Below are 12052 nucleotides of genomic sequence, written 5' to 3' on the forward strand. Positions count from 1 at the left end.
GACTGCAGGGCCAGAAGGGACCACAGTGATCCATCTCGTCGACCCTGCTGTGCAGCATAGGCCAGCGTCCTCCCCCAAAAGGAATTCCTACTAGCGCACTTCTTTTAGGAGACAAGTTTCAGATGCTGCCATGTTGGTCTGATTCAGCAAAAATGGGGCGTCCTCCTTGTGGGCCCCTAACAAATGTATTGAACATCAGGTTTTGTGGGCTGCAGCTCACTTTTCAGATGCACAAGCATCACAGGCCCATGGGACTCCTGGTCCTTTGAGAAAAGCATCCAGTGGTGAAGAAGCTCCACACCTGGACCGCTGTGACGTGTCTTGTTCCTCTGTACTCAGGCCCTGACACGCGGATGGACGTGCCACTGGGGATGGCATGAGGCTGCAGAGAGAGTATAAGTTGCCTCACCTTCACAGCAGCCCGGGCTGCAGTGTTCCCTGTAAGCTGCCCAGGAGAGATTCAAATGCTGCCCAGCTGATTAGCAGAGCGCCCAGCCAGGTTTGTATTTCAGTTGATGGGTGTCTTGCTGCACATAAAAATATTATTCTGCACATGGATGAGAAAGATTAGAAGGGAAATTGCCTGGGAGGCACTGTTCCTCGGACACACACTGTGGGTGACACCTCCTCCCCAGGGCCTGGATCAGCAATAAATTATTACTCTCCCCTACGCGGACTCAGCTGCTCTGACCAGCATGTTACGAGGGCACATTGCACAGTTATATCGCTGTCCCCTCCAAAGATTGCCATATGAATGTGTGGGGCCCAGGCGGGGGGGAAGATTCCCAGGCATATGCACTAAGTTGCACTCTAGCCCTCAGGGTACGTCTACACTAGCCCCCTAGATCGATCTGGGGAGGCTAATGAGGGCGACCGAAATTGCAAATCAAGCCTGGGATTTAAATATCCCGCGCCTGATTTGCATGTTCCTGGCCAGTCGCCATTTTAGAAATTGACAAGCCCGAAGTAACTGCCCGCATCTACACGCGGCAGTGAAATGGGATTCCGATTTAAAGCCCTAACTCGAATTATCTGCTATTCTTCCTGCAATGAGGTTTACCAGCTAATTCGATTTAGGGGCTTTAAATCGGAATCCCATTTCACTGTCGTGTGTAGATGCGGGCAGTTACTTCGAATTTCTAAAATGGCGACCGGCCGGGGACATGAAAATCAAGCGCGGGATATTTAAATCCAGGGCTTGATTTGCAATTTCAGTCGCCCTCATTAGCCTCCCTAGAGCTATCTAGGGGGCTAGTGTATACATACCCTCAGATATTAGCTTGATACCTCCTAATAGCCTCTGTTTAACTAGTCAAGACCCATTTCCCAAGGTCATCACTGAGTCTCAATGGTCTGAGTATGTCCTGTGACTTTTCCCTGTCCCCGTGTCAGTTCTCTGCACAAAGACTCCTTAATATCCGACTGCTACAGCATAGTGTTTTATTACTTAGCTCCATGTTGGCTCCAGACTGCAGGACTGTTTACCTTCCTTGTGATTATTTACCTTCCTAGCATGGACGTGGCTGCCAGCTTAGCTGTTATTGTGCTAGTTTGTCTTTAGGATTGCAGGAAAAACAAATTAGTACATAGGGAAAGCTTCTTACTAGATTTAGCCACAGGATCTGCATGCTAGAGGACATGCTAATTGCAGAGGGATAGGATCAGCTGGCATCGAGGGAAACATTCATTTACATGGAGAATTCTATTATTTGTTTTACTTTAACCATGAAATTCCTGACCTGAGACCAGGTGCCATTGTGTTAGGTACAAATACATAGTACAGGTTGAACCTCTCTATTCCAGTGCACGCTGGTCTGGCAACATCCGTGGTCTGGCATGATTTCAGTTAGCTGGATCTCTACTTGGCATGGCCCTGGCCAAGTTTCCCACAGTCCCATAAAGTTTGTTTACAGCCACCAGTCTTAGCTCCTGTGTTCTGTGCTGTTATTTAGCTCTAATTTACCTCAAAATGTCTAATGTCACCAGGCTCCTGTGGTTTGACATATTCTCTGGTTCAGCACCGGTCAGGCCCAAGGGTGCTGGACTAGAGGGTTCAGCCTGTAGGAGAAAAGCCCTGCCCTACAGCACTTCTAATTTGATCAGGCCAAAGAAGTATTAACATCCCCATTGCACAGACGGGAGTGCTGCATACGGAGATAGTTTCACCTTTGTCTATAGTAGAACTGGGAATTGCACTCTGATTTCTAGCTTATGGCCCAGGGCAGGGGCTTAACCATAAGTGTCCCCCCTCCCCCCCATGAATACTGACCTGGTGAAAACACAGAAGAACAACACTTACTAGGTTCACTCCACTTTTACTTTGGCAGCTTAGAGAGTTGGCAGATCTAGAGATAAAGCTTGTGCCTGTGCAGGATCAGAATAAAACGTGAGTATGAACCTCAGGCTGCAGCCCATGTAGAATCTCCCGTGGCAGAACGATTAGCACAGGCTCACTAACACGTTATACTCAGTGGCGCCTGACGAGAAATGAAAGGATCAGACGGAAGTTGCGTGGGAAGGAGATGAACTCCATTGGGCACAGCCGGCAAAGGGTCACCTCGTTAAGGTAGTTTGAGTTCCAGGGGAGGAGGCCCCCAGACTGTCTTGGCAAACGGTTTTCAAAATGCTCTTAAGGGAGTTAGATGCCCGGCTTGTCAATGAGGTTTAGGTTCCCTAGAAAGTAGTTAGGTGCCTCGATTGTCAAAAGCCCCAAATCAGGTTAGGAGCCTAACTCCCCTTTCAATTAACACTCTTGACAATCACAGTGGGTACCGATTTGCATCATTAGGGGTCTAATTAGCGTCAAACTCTGGCCCCTAGGCACAGTCTATGTCACCAGTGGCATTAGCCTGCAGCCACCTCAGCTAAAGAACAAAGCAGTGTTCTCCCCCTTGGACAGAGGCCCAGAAAGTCCCTACCCAGGGCGCTCCCTAGCAGAACTGAAGCATTTTTAACCGTCCGATAGATGAGAAGACAGTTTATCTCAGCTAGCTACCACCGTTCAGGGGAGCTGACAGACCTGTGGGGCCCTGGGCAAGATGGGGGGACTCAGCTCCATGTACCCAGGATCCTGGGTGGGAGGGGCGGAGCTGGGGGAGCGTGCTGCAGATTTAACAGGCCCGGGGCTCCTGGACCATTTGTGTCCCAGGGCCCCTTTAGCCCCCTGCCCCACTCCCGTTGGCAGGCCTGCGGCCAATAATGGCACAAACCAACCGTGCTGGAGTGTTCAGAGCGGTCTGAGTCCTCGGCCACTTGCATGCTGGGAGAGGGATGGTCATTTTGGTCTGTGCTTGTGCAGCCCTGGCCCACGGCTGAGACTGCTAGTGCCTGCTGCGCCACTTAATACACACTGGGAATTGTGCGTGAGCTGAAGGGCCTCCTAGCGCACAGCTGAAGCAGGGACCCTGTCTGCAGGCCAGGCCTTCCCCAAGCAGGGCAAAGGCCCATGCATAAGCTCCACGGCTGGAGAACCCATGGCACAATTGGCGAGTGCTTAGCAGCCAGTCCCCCTCCCTCCCAGCACCGGAACCTGTGGCAATGGGCCGTTTTGCTGCATGTAGGTGGCTCAGGGAGGAGCAGGCGGGGCATGCTTCGGGGAGGGGGGGGGAAAGGTGGGGCAGGGAATTGAGGGAAGGGTGGGGGGTGGAGGCAGGGCCTGAGCCTGAGCAGCGTGTTGAGCATTCCCCGGCCCAGAGAAAGCTGGCGCCTACGGGCCCATCTCCCAGCCTAAGTACAACGGGGCTCTCTTCCCACGTCTGTGTACAGAGCACTGCCAGGGCGCTGAACCGCTCCATCTGCCCCGCCCCGCCCCGCCTTGCCCTGAACACCAGGGCTGCCATTTTGAAGCATCATCTCATGTTGGTTGTTTTCCTCTGAGCTCTTTCCGGTTTGTCTTTGGTAGCAACAGACAGATTCATCAGCAAGACTTCTGAAGGGACCAGGCCAAAGGCCATTACAGGAGTCAGCACATGCCTCACGCCAATCATTCATTCCCTGCCAGTTGGAACAGACGTCGCTCCACAGGACTTTCAGCCACATTCGCATCGACTTGACCAGAGGGCAGCACGCCCAACAGCAACCCTCCTGCTAATTGCTAGGAAAGCCAGACCCCCGCAGCCCTTCCTCTTGGCTGGTTTCTAGGACTATGTCTGGCTCTCGGCTGACTGGATTGAGCTCATTAATTGGGGTTTTTCATTTAAATTCAATGAGATTTGGTCTCCTAAGGCGGTTGGAAACCCCCACTCTGATGAGCTGTTCTGATGGAAACAGCGAGTGCAAACTAGTAGCTGGGGATCCACGTTTATTGTCTCTCAGTGGTTCATGCATCAAAGGTGCCCAGCTCATGAGGGAAATGATGGCATTGTGATTGACAAGCCTCCAACGCTGTCCTGGGATCTTTGAGCCAAGCTGGGTTTGTTCCATCTCCTGCATCCTCACAAGAATTCCGTGGGACAAACTAGACTCAGTGACGGGCAGGAAGCCCCATTCTCTGGAGCTGATGCCTGGTGCTGTTCTTAGTAAAAAATCACCTAGACTGTGTCTACACTGGCATGAATTTCCGGAACTGCTTAAAACGGAATACTATTCCATTTTCAGTTTTTCCGGAAAAGGAGCGTCTACATTGGCAGGCTGCTTTTCCGGAAAAGCCCTTTTTCCGGAAAAGCGTCTGTGGCCAATGTAGACGCGCTTTTCCGGAAAAGATTACTGGGCTGTCTACACTGGCCCTTTTCCGGAACAGTGTTCTGGAATAAGGACTTATGCCCGAGCGGGAGCAGAATAGTTTTTCCGGAATAGCGGCTGATTTTGTACAGTAGAGCATCATTGCTTTTCCGGAAATTCAAGGGCCAGTGTAGACAGCTCGCAGCTTATTCCGGAAAAGCGGCTGATTTTCCGGAATAAGTGGCCCAGTGTAGACACACCCCTAGAGTTTGCAACAAAGATCAGGGCTGCTCCAGCGTGCTTGGTGCTGTACAAACACATAGCAAGAGACAGCCTCCGCCCCAGGAGCTTGCTATCTCAACAGACAAGAAAGACCAAAGCTGGGAAGGGAAGCAAGTGGAAACGATTGTGGCCAATGGTCACACAGGTGCAGAGCCTGTTGGGAACGTTTCGACGACTGCACAGAGGAAATGAGCAGTTTGGGGCGCCGCTTGCAGAGCTGGGCAAACAATTGATTTCTCACTGTAGTGTCAGTTCTGGGAGGGGAGGACGGACAGAGCAGGGAAGGTGCATGTCAAAGCTTTCTGAACGGATCTGTCATCTGAAAAAGGCCCTTTTGTGTTTGCCTGGGAGATCCCAGCCTGGGGCAAGGGATGGATAACAGGCAGCAAGCAGTGCAACCCTCCTCCCCACTCCCACCCCTAGGACGATTTCTTCCTCCTCCGCTGACTGATCTGAGAATGGCCAAAGCCAAGTGTGTCAAATCTGCACATAGTGTTGAGGCGACCAAAACTGCATTTGTCAGAAAGTAAACTGCATGTCTGAAAACATCCCCAGGTCTAGCTGCTTGATTCCTTTAGTACTTGCTTGTGGCTCTATGTGCCACAGTGATTAGTTATAAATGGCATCTTAGCACTCAGGGAATCTTCTCTCTCTATTTTGCTGCAGCCTTACGTACAAAAATCAAATTTTAACTGATTGTTACCCCTCTTTGGCCCTGCAGAGCTAACAGAGCTCTGGGAGCACAAGCTGGACCCTACTTCCCTTTTGTGCACCTTTATCAGCGCTGCGGAATAAATTCCTGAGTTGTACCTGCAATCTGAACCGATTGCTACAGTGTATCAAATCGCACAATTTGAATGGCTGGATCTTTATTCCACAAATCATGTGCAAGGAAAAACCCAGCTAGACTCTCGGCCCTGGTCTATATTAGGACCTTATACTGAAATAACACCCCAAAGTTGAATTTATACATGGAGCATCCACATTACCAAGCTGCTATTTCAAAATAATGGGTTGCGGAATTCTAATTCTGGGCTCCCGCTTTTCACCGGGGTAAGGCTAATTCTGATACAGTAAGTTCAAAATGACGTTCGTGTGGACGCTCCGGTGCTGCTAATTCAAACTTACTGGCCTCCTGCAGCTCCCCAGAGCGCTTCTGGGGCTCTAGGTCCGAGGCAGTGCGTCCACATTAGCAGAGCCTGCCTTGGACTAATTCCAATGCTTCCCCTTAGCGAGGACACACAAGGTCGATTTTGTTAAATCGGGAGTTCTTAAATCGAATTCAGTCATTTCAAACTCATTTTCTAGTGTAGACGCGGCCTTATAAGGTTGTCTAGGAGTTCGCCAGGCCGGCAGTTAGCCTTCCTCTTTGCAATGATGCCCGTCTGATCTGGAGGCAGGGAACTAAAATAACCCTCTGCCCCCACCATGGCATTTTTCCCGGAGTTGCTTTGAGGAGGAAGGCTGCTCAGTTGCTAGGGCAGAGCTCTCCAGACACCAGTCAGCCAGGGACTGAAGCCATCAGCGTTTTATTGAAACTCGTTGTTCCAATCACACATGAAAAGCAAAACCACAAACACTTGGCAGTGCACAACGGCCGGGCAGGACGTAACGGCCCCAACCCCTCGAAGGGCAGCGCGCACAGTTACTCAGTTCCATACACAGACAAGCTGAGCACCGCTCTGCGGCTCATTTGGGGTCACCTGCCCTTTGGCTTTTCCCTTAGGGCTGCCGGGTACCTAAGCATCTCTCAGAACTGTGCTCGCTCAGCTCCTGCCTGCTCTGTGGCTCCCATTCTCCTCTCAGCCAGAGCGCTGTGACTCAGAAGAGGGGCCCCGGAAGCAAACCGAGCTGTGCTGGGGTGAAACCAGCAGGAGGGGAAAATCAGACCCTGCACGTACATTTTGACAGCAGCAAGAGGTTGCTCTGTGCGCCAGGCCCAGTGGAGCAGAGTGAGCTTGGTGCAAACGAGGGACACGCTCTCGCCACGACCGAGCGAGGCCAGTGAAGCCGAGCTCGGCCGGGTGCGGAAGGAAAGCTACGCAGCATTCACAGCAGCAGAGCGGTCGTCCCATCTCCACGCGTGAGGCTCAGACTCCTGAGTAGGGTGGTGGCGACTCCTTGCAGGGCAGTTCTAAGGCTTCCTCGTAGGAGGGCAGCACGGCCTGGAAGGAAGAGATCGTTAGAGCCCCACTCGCGCTGGACACAGGGACATTTCCAACTGGATGTTGCCTTTCCCCGGGAAAGGAGCAGGGAGGGTGCACCAGGGCTTCTGAAAGCCAGAGGTGTGGACAGTTAGAGCGTGTGGCACGGACTGAATCCAGAGCCACTGACTCAAGAGACAGGAAACTCGGCAGCCTCCATAGACGACCCAAGAGTTGTCCTAGCTGGACAGTTGTCACAACTGGCTGACATTTCCAAATTGAAAGACAAAACCAACAAAAATGTTTGAATTCCATTTTTCATGACTTTTTGGGGGGGCGGGAAATGATTTGAGGGGAGGGGTCGCTGCTTTTCAACCCCTCCTGAGTATCAATATGCTTTTAGGGTGTCTCCCTCTGTCTTTGGGAATGGCCGTTCAGAGGCTCCACTCATAATCCCAGAGCAGCTTCGCTAAAATGATCAGCAGTGAAATAGTTAAAAATATTGACATCCCAGTGAGGCTTTAGATGAGCTGCCCTTGAGATGACTGGGAAAGGATCACGCTTGGTAAGACGCCAACCCAGCAAAGCACCAACCTGAGAGTTGAATTTTAGGCCTGTGCTACTGACTTCAGGGAGAAACTTAGATTCCTAAAGCTCAGCACGGGCTGAAGAGCTTTGCTAGGCTGAGGTCTTAGCACGACGGATTCAGGCTGCCTGTAGATTCAGCGAGACAGCTCTGCATTGGTTCACAGTCAGGTATCTTCTGCAGTAGAGAAGCCTTGATTCAGAGCTACATTCTAGCAGGTTTACATGCAGCCCTGTGTAGCTCCAATGGTTTTACACATATTGAAACTGTAGTAATGTTGGGGGCAAATGAGACCTTTACACAAGCTTCAATTCTGCATGAAGTAACCCGAACTGCTGGGCCCCCTCTCCAGGCACCCTGCCTTTTTGTGATGGACACCAGGAGCTGGGGTTCAGAATGTCTCACCTTCTCAGCAAACTCCGGCAAGACTTTCACCTCCTCTCTCTTGCTGGCTTTAAGTTGCTTGTAGCATCTCAAGACGCAGTTGAACAGGTAGGCCTGAAAATCAAAGGGGGAAAGAGGTTGGTCATTGCATTATGGCCATAGAGATGCTTTTTCATCCCTGACAAAAGTCGTTGTTTCACAGATCAGCCATTGCAACACTGCCATAGATCCGCCACTGCACGGGGTCATAGAATCATGGAATCTTAGGGCTGGAAGAGACCTCAGGAGTCATCGAGTCCAGTCCCCTGCTCAAAGCAGGACCAACCCCAACTCCATCATCCCAGCCAGGGCTTTGTCAAGCCAGGACTTAAAATCCCATAGGAATGGAGATTCCACCCCCTCCCTAGGGAAACCATCCCAGTGCTTCCCCACCCTCCTAGGGAAATAGTTTTTCCCAATATCCATCCTAGACCCTTCCCCGCACTGCAATTTGAGACCATTGCTCCTCTTTCTGTCATCTGCCAGCACTGAGAGCAACCTCTCTCCATCCTCTTTGGACCCCCCTTCAGGTAGCTAAAAGCTGCTCTAAAATCCCCCCTCACTCTTCTCTTCTGCAGACTAAATAAGCCCAAATCCCTGAGCCTCTCCTCGTAGGTCATGCGCTCCAGCCCCCTAATCATTTTGGCCACCCTCCACTGGACCCTCTCCGATATGTTCACACCATTTCTGGGGGAGGGTGGGAGCTGGAATTGGATGTGATACTCCAGCTATGGCCTCACTAGTGACGAATAAAGGGGAATAATCACTTCTCTGGATCTGCTGGCAATGCTCCTCCTAATGCACCCTAATATGCCATTAGCCTTCTTGGCTACAAGGGCGCCCTGTTGACTCATATGCAGATCCTCATCCATGGTAATCCCCAGTCCTGGGGAGTGGAGGCCCTAGAGCACTGTCCACCACATGCTTTGGGGCTCGGAACAAGCTGTCTGGGTATGGATCTTTCACCTGGAAGACGGAAGCTCTGCTCTGAATCCCCCCCTCTGAGTGCCAAAGAGTTTGATTGTTCAAGGTGACTGGGGGTACGTCTACACTACAGCGCTAGTTCGAACTAACTTAGTTCGAATTAGTTAATTCGAACTAAGCTAGTTCGAACTAACGCATCTAGAACTAAAAACTAGTTCGAACTAGCGTTTTGCTAGTTCGAACTAGCAAGTCCACATTGAGTGGACTCTGAACAGGGCTTAAGGATGGCCGGAAGCAGTGCCGGCAGGGCATAAAAGGAGGACTTAGAGCATGGAGATACTGTCTCAGGCTAGCCGAGGGCTGCGCTTAAAGGGTCCCGACCCCCACCCCGGACACACAGTTCTAAGGGGTGCCCCGCTTGCAAAGAAGTTCTGGCTTGGAGTGCCCTGAGTGCCCACACTGGGCACATCACACCACTCGGCCATCAGCCCGGCTGCACTTGCCGCAGGCTGCCATCTGGGGAGAGGGAGTAATTGGGGGGCTGCAGGAGAGCTTCCACCCCCAGAAGCCCGCAGAGCCAGCCCAGTCCTCCCCATCGGGGGCTCGTACCCCATTCCTCCCTCACCTCCTTCCACTTGCCCTTCCCTAGCCCCCCTTCTTATTGATGTACAAAATAAAGATAACGTTTCTTCCAACATTGACTCTGTCTTTATTGAAAAAAACTGGGGGAGACTGGGAAAAGGAGGTGGGAGAGGGGAAGAGAAAGGCTGGGAGAGGGGAGGGCAACTAACATGATCAGGGGTTGGGAACAGGTCCCAGATGAAGAAAGGCTACAGATACTGGGACTGTTCAGCTTAGAAAAGAGGAGACGGAGGGGGGACAGGATAGAGGTCTCTAAAAGCAGGGGTTGGGTGGAGAGGGTGCATTCAGAAAAGTTCTTCCTGAGTTCCCATAAAGAAGGACTAGAGGACACCAAAGGAAAGGAATGGGTAGCAGGCTTGAAACTAGTAAGAGAAAGTTGTTGTTGTTGACAAAGCAAATAGTTAACCTGTGGAACTCCTTGCTGCAGGAGGCTGTGAAGGCTACAACTAGAACAGAGTTTAAAGGGAAGTGAGATCAAGTCATGGAGGTTGGGTCCATGGAGTCCTATTAGCCAGAGGGTAGGAGTGGTGTCCCTGCCCAAAGTTTGTGGAAGGCTGGAGAGGGATGGCACGAGACAAATGGCTTGGTCACTGTCTTTGGTCCATCCCCTCCAGGGTCCCTAGGGTTGGCCACTGTTGGCAGACAGGCTACTGGGCTAGATGGACCTTTGGTCTGACCCAGTACGGCCATTGTAAGCTCAGGGCTCAGTGTCGGGGGTCTCAGTGGACCCCCTTGATTTTCATGCAAACCTGCTCCTGGGTGGCCAGGCTGGCAGCTCTCCTGCCCTAGCCGGCCACTTTCCTGTGCCTAGTGCGGAGATCGTGGACGAGGTCCACGATGTCCGCACTAGCCCAGGAAGGTGCCCGCCTCTTGCGGTCCAGGGCAAGCTCCCGGGAGCCGCCAGCCTAGTCCCGGGAAGAGGGGGTGGGCTGGGGGGCATCGGGTGGGTGGCTCTGTGCCGTGCCAGGTGCAGGGTCTGCTGGCTGGGTGCTGGCAGGCTTGCACCTGGCACGGGCACCGTAGCAAGCCCGTGCCCCTTTAAGGGGTCCGGGGCCGGGAGGGGGGCAGACGAGTTTCCCTGGTGTTGGCCAGAGTGGCCACCAGGGAAACCTGGGGAGGGCTAGCCTCCCACTAGTTCGAACTAAAGGGCTACACAGCCCTTAGTTCGAACTAGCTAGTTCGAACTAGGCGTTAGTCCTCGTAAAATGAGGTTTACCTAGTTCGAACTAAGCGCTCCGCTAGTTCGATTCAAATTCGAACTAGCGAAGCGCTAGTGTAGCGCATAGGAAAGTTAGTTCGAACTAACGTCCGTTAGTTCGAACTAACTTTCTAGTGTAGACATACCCAGGGCTACTCATGTGGCTGAAGTTACAGTGTTTTCAGACTGTGATGGATCAGGGACAAGATTGACCAACAAAACTGAGCCCAATATTGGGATGCAGGTCAACGTATTTTACTTTTTTTTTTTTTTTTGAGTGGGACAGTAACCCAGAAAAGCATTGTGAGCCATAACCCTTGCATCTTAGCCCTCCGGCAGTAACACAAAGGATACTTTCCAAGAGGAATGAACCTGAAAGTTCTGTCCATTTAATTTATTATACTTTCATTAGTTCCACTTTTCTGGTAAAATAGCCTTTGCCCTTGGAGAATTTTATGAGCTTAAATAAATAGACTTTTTCTAGGAAAATAGATCAATTGACAGACTGTGGCCCAAGAAAATAAGCAACGTACCATATTAAATAAACGTTTGCTTTGCGATGTGCAGCAAGGCACAATCATGCATCTCTTGTTTTTATTGGCATGTGCTTTAAAACTACACTTTGGAATGTGCTTGGAAATAAACCCTAAACAGGACATCATTAAAAGACTAAGGATTTTCAAAGGAGCCTTAGGGATTTAGATGCTGAAATCATAACCCTCTGATATAAATGCACTTCTCTGAGGCAATGCAGATCACAAAGCTTAGGCCAAAGCAAGTAGGAGCTGAGACCAAACATTCAAGGGAATGCAGCTGTGGAACGAATGTCCAGAGGAGATCAAGTGAATCCAGAGTCTAGTCATCTTTTGCAAACCCTGCAAAACCCCCTCCTGAGAAGCCCCTTGTGCTATAACAATGGCATTTCACAAGGCTGCCCCGGCTTCCTGCTCTTAAACCCCAGCTCTGACACCTCTTTGACCCACGATGTCCTCCCACAATCAGTCAACCAAAATAATTACCCTGAAACAAATCAACCTACAAAAACTGCAAAGATCCCAAGCAAAACTTTTACCCCCAAAAGAGACAAGTGCCAGATGCTCCACAAATTCCACTAAGGACCCTGTTGAAACTGGGGGGACCTGGACACATAGCTGTTCTAGATCTCTTCGCAAGTCTCAGCCTATTGGGAAGAGC

At 51.2% G+C, this 12052-nt stretch overlaps 1 protein-coding gene across 1 annotated transcript in view; it reads right to left on the reverse strand.

Annotated features, from left to right (window-relative positions):
- Positions 1 to 6454: 6454 nt before the first annotated feature.
- Positions 6455 to 12052, reverse strand: part of LAPTM5 (lysosomal protein transmembrane 5) — a 45799-nt gene continuing 40201 nt past the window's right edge. The window contains exons 7-8 of the mRNA XM_006134554.5: positions 8077 to 8169; positions 6455 to 7106 (exon numbers count right to left, since the gene is read on the reverse strand). Of these exons, the coding sequence (XP_006134616.2) occupies positions 7032 to 7106; positions 8077 to 8169 (168 nt within the window). The 3' untranslated portion in view covers positions 6455 to 7031. The remainder of the gene's footprint in view (positions 7107 to 8076; positions 8170 to 12052) is intronic.

Source organism: Pelodiscus sinensis, chromosome 26, assembly GCF_052426305.1.
Source record: "Pelodiscus sinensis isolate ZL-2025 chromosome 26, ASM5242630v1, whole genome shotgun sequence".
In the NCBI taxonomy this organism is placed as follows: domain Eukaryota; kingdom Metazoa; phylum Chordata; order Testudines; family Trionychidae; genus Pelodiscus; species Pelodiscus sinensis.